General features: G+C 33.1%; 1 protein-coding gene across 1 annotated transcript; it reads right to left on the bottom strand.

Moving 5' to 3' along the window:
• Positions 1-237: 237 nt before the first annotated feature.
• On the bottom strand, positions 238-2,653 carry LOC146897497 (uncharacterized). Its single transcript, XM_085735546.1, has 4 exons — positions 2,517-2,653; positions 1,884-2,087; positions 1,229-1,641; positions 238-807 (listed from the first exon to the last, which is right to left on the bottom strand). Exons 2-4 carry the CDS (start codon positions 2,052-2,054, stop codon positions 330-332), a joined length of 1,062 nt encoding a protein of 353 aa, XP_085591672.1. The 5' UTR covers positions 2,055-2,087; positions 2,517-2,653; the 3' UTR covers positions 238-329.
• Between the last annotated feature and the right edge of the window lie 1,322 nt (positions 2,654-3,975).

Raw genomic sequence — 3,975 nt, 5'->3', positions numbered from 1 at the left:
ATCATTAGTTCTTTGGTAGGACAAAAAAACACCCGTTTTCCTAAAAGGTAGAGGTTGAAAAAATTAAAAGGACTAAAACAAAAAATATATATCAAAACTAAAAATGTATTTAATCTTTTAAAATCTTGTAGCCCTATTCCATACACCTGATCGATAACAGGAAAGGTCCTATCTACAAGATCAGTATTCATGTTCAAATCTAACCAAATATGCAACCAAAGACAAAAAAGAAAAAACTTGCGCATATTGACTTATATTATTTATCATAATGCAGAATGTTCATTAAAGACCATCAAATCTACAAAAACAACATACAAATATCTACATAACTATAAACTAGGTAACATCCAACCAACGGTCCATCCTAAAAGTAATCCAGCTCCAACAAGACTCAAACCTAAAGCAAATGCAGCATCATTTGTTGTTAATACATCGCTTTTTAACTTGCCTAGTTTTTCTTGTTTGTCATTAACGAATTTTCGCTTTCTTATCAACTGTTTCTTACCTTCAGACGACCAAGGAAGAGTGTTACGGAAGAGAGTAGAAACCGGCTTATGCTTATTCTTAATCTGAGTGTTTAGAGTTTCCAAATGTAACAATGCACACCATTGCTTGTATGCGAAAAGTTGTGAAGCTTGTATAAAAAAGAGTGCAATAATGCGCTCTTTGTCGGCATAAGCCTGTTTTACTAACTCCTCTGCTTCCCTCGCACGTGTTTGCGAATGACACAATGCTTCCATGAGTTGAGCTTTGCTTTGGTCTCCCTCAAAAGCTTGTTCTATGTCACCCTCTTGGATGGTGGTATTACTGCAACAATTTCAAAGATGATCACTTGGTAAAACATCATAAACAAAAATATGTCATATACAATCCTATGGTTATTTGAATCAATTGGTGTAACATGTTGTCATCAACTATCTAGTTGATGAACAAATTGCAACTCATAAAAGGGATTATAACTTCATCCTTCATCGTTTATGATTCACCTATTTACCAAGTCATTGTTATATTATATTATAAAATTTTTAGCCTTTTTTGGTATCTGCACATACTTTTTTCGTTAATATAATCCTTACAAATTTAATTTTGTGATACGTTTGAAAAAAAAGTATCCAAACATAAATCACGCAAGAGAAATCTCATTTTTAACCAAAAGTACATATGCAAACGCCAATCCAAACACACACTAAATCTGGTGCCATAAATCCAACTTGAAAATTGAAAATACCTTGATTTGTCAAAAGAAAAAGATAAATGCCTTTCATTGGATGGAGTCTCCATCTTTCTATGCATCAACCCCGAATCCAAACCTTCCTTTGCCTCAGCATATGATTGTTCTCCTAGATACTTCTTTCGAGGAGGAGGAAGATCACAATTCTCAACATAATTGAGTGATTTCTGCAAAACCAAGAAAGCTAATTCATTTCTATCTGTAGTTTTCCACCATGGTTGAGCACCGTCATCTTCAATCCAAGAATAATCTGAATCCAAGGAGAAATCCTTTGTTTGTTCGGGCACTACGTAGCCAACAGAATCAACCTCCATTGTCTCGTATTTAGTCACTGTTTCCGAGCATGCTTTAGAATTATTACTGTATGCCTCTAACATTCCTTCCATGCGTGTTTTCTTCATAATAGCAGCCTGGAATTCATCATGTAAATTATCAGTTGAATCATGATTCTCATCACCACGGGAATTGGCGGTTTGTTTAAATTCCTCTACGCTATAGGGCTATAGGGCTATAGAGCTTCGATCACCACTATTCGACAATACTTTGTATTAAATAGGGTATCGCAGAACAACAATGGCTTGTTCAACCACCATCTTGTGTCATGCATTTAATAGGACATTGCAAATTTATGATTAAAATGTGTGACACTTACAGCATTATGAGCAGATTCATCAGTTGCAGAGACAAATCCAAGATCGTCCAATTTTGATGTTGCACATGAAGATTGGCAACAAGCGAATTCGGGAGCTCTTCTTGCATCTTCTTGGACAAAGTAACTATTGGCAGTGCTATACCACATAGTCCTCACTTCTGTTGCTGCCATCCCTTATCTATTATTCTTTTTATAATTTCTAATCTGTCCAAAACAAAAATGCATGTAGACATATAGTAATACATATGAATCAAATAGTGATATTGTGCAATTAGGAAGAAAATCTCTTCTGCAGTTAGTGATAGTGACAGTTCATCCTCAAGACCAACCAACATCAAGTGTTAATTATCAATCATATGATGCATGCCAATAAAAAGAATGGACAACATTATTTCAAAAGACAATGCACACATATATACACATAGACAGAAGTGTTGCAATTACAAAATAATCTTGAAGGGTGGTAATATATATAGTTTACAATATAATGCTTGAATTTGAAGGTTTAGCAAAAAGAAATGAGAATTGTGAACAAAAAATCAATGAAAAGACAGAGAAGAGAACACAAAATTTTCACAAGAAAAAGCAAAGTCATAAATATGTAAAACACAAACACAACAATAAATGACTCACCAGAAAAGTGAAGCATTGAATGAAAGATGATGATGATGATAATTGAGAAACAAAGTTCACATAGGAAAAGAGAGAGCAAAGAAGAAGAGGATGGTAGCAGTTACAAAAATTGTAAGAGATTTATGTTTGTGAGTGTTAATGATGTTTGTTGGTTGTTTTTTAGTTATCATTCTATGTTGTCGGTTTTCCAAAACAGAAGATATAACCGAAGTGGTGGGGTCCACTGAAAGAAAATAAAAAAGGAATCTAAGAACAATCTTAATCATGACACGTGGAAAATGATCAAGATTTCAACGGCAGATTGTTGGTCCACCTAATCTGAAATAACAGTTATGTTATTATTGTAACATGAGAGTAAAATTGCTATCAACAAAACTAACAAAGTGTCGATTGTACATTTCTTTCATTCAGTGTGCTTGCTTGCCCATAGTTTATTGTGGTTGCTTGCAGTTGATTGTCACAAATCACAATTACAATGGGTCAATAAGAAATGCTGCATGTAAATGTGTGTATGATTCACGTTTCATTTTTTGGTTGGTCACAACACGAAGAAAATATGAATATTCAAGGTTAGTTAGGTGAATCTATGAGCTATCTATGATGGGCAGTCGCAGTCTTTTTTTTGTTACAAAGTTTTTTAGTTTTGCTTAATAAATAAAAAGGGTTAAATAGTCGCCATGAGTTATAATATATGTAGGGGTCAATGTTTGAATCTCAGACCCTCCACTTCTCTATATTTAAAATGTACAGTTCCAACCACTAGACTACCTCACTAAAAAAAGAGGTTAAATATATATTTTTAATCTTATCTTATCTTAGAAAATAAATAACTTAATAGTTTTGATCACAGTAAAGAGTTTTCTTTGCTTTTCATCCCTCCAAAATTGAATAAACAATCAATTTGATACTGAATTATCACTCTTCAAATCAGTCTCTTAACTATTCACACTTTGAACTATTTCGCCCCTCTGTTAATTGTCATGCTTGTATGTCGTGTTAATAGTTCCTAAAGTGTGAAAATCAATAGTTCCTCTAAATATATACAAAACAAAACTAAACAAATTACACATCAAATTACAAGACTAATTCTTTTAATTTTTTTTGCCAGGCTTGAGGTATTCATAACATAGAATGTTGGCCAGTGATTGAACTTATAAAGAATGAAAGACCAGAACCAAACTTAACCCATGTAGTATTCAAAGCAATGAAGTTCAATAGCATGACATGTATGTTAGAAGATGAAATGCTTTCCTAAGTTAAGGACTATTTGATTTACACAATATAGTTTCAGGATCAAAATGGTGGTTTGCTCTCTATATTTTGAACGATAAATCTAGATTTAGATTGATTGAATAGATTACTCGACAAATATGTTTTCTTTTTTCAAACTTGTTAACATTTTTATATTTTGACGGATATTATGTTTTCTACATATCGAGTTTGTTTGCAACACCAACAC

This window comes from Medicago sativa, chromosome 8, assembly GCF_051527215.1.
Source record: "Medicago sativa cultivar Bolivia chromosome 8, Bolivia_mono, whole genome shotgun sequence".
NCBI classification, from domain to species: domain Eukaryota; kingdom Viridiplantae; phylum Streptophyta; class Magnoliopsida; order Fabales; family Fabaceae; genus Medicago; species Medicago sativa.
The sequence above is the reverse complement of the archived record's forward strand: the minus strand, read 5'-3'. Positions and strand labels throughout refer to the sequence as shown.

Excerpts from the sequence above, each read along its gene's own strand:
- LOC146897497 (XM_085735546.1), bottom strand. The coding sequence starts at position 2,054 with ATGGCAGCAACAGAAGTGAGGACTATGTGGTATAGCACTGCCAATAGT. Across the intron at positions 1,642-1,883 it reads ATGAATCTGCTCATAATGCT|GCTGCTATTATGAAGAAAAC; the intron begins GTAAGTGTCACA and ends GATGAATTCCAG. Across the intron at positions 808-1,228 it reads TTTTCTTTTGACAAATCAAG|TAATACCACCATCCAAGAGG; the intron begins GTATTTTCAATT and ends AAATTGTTGCAG.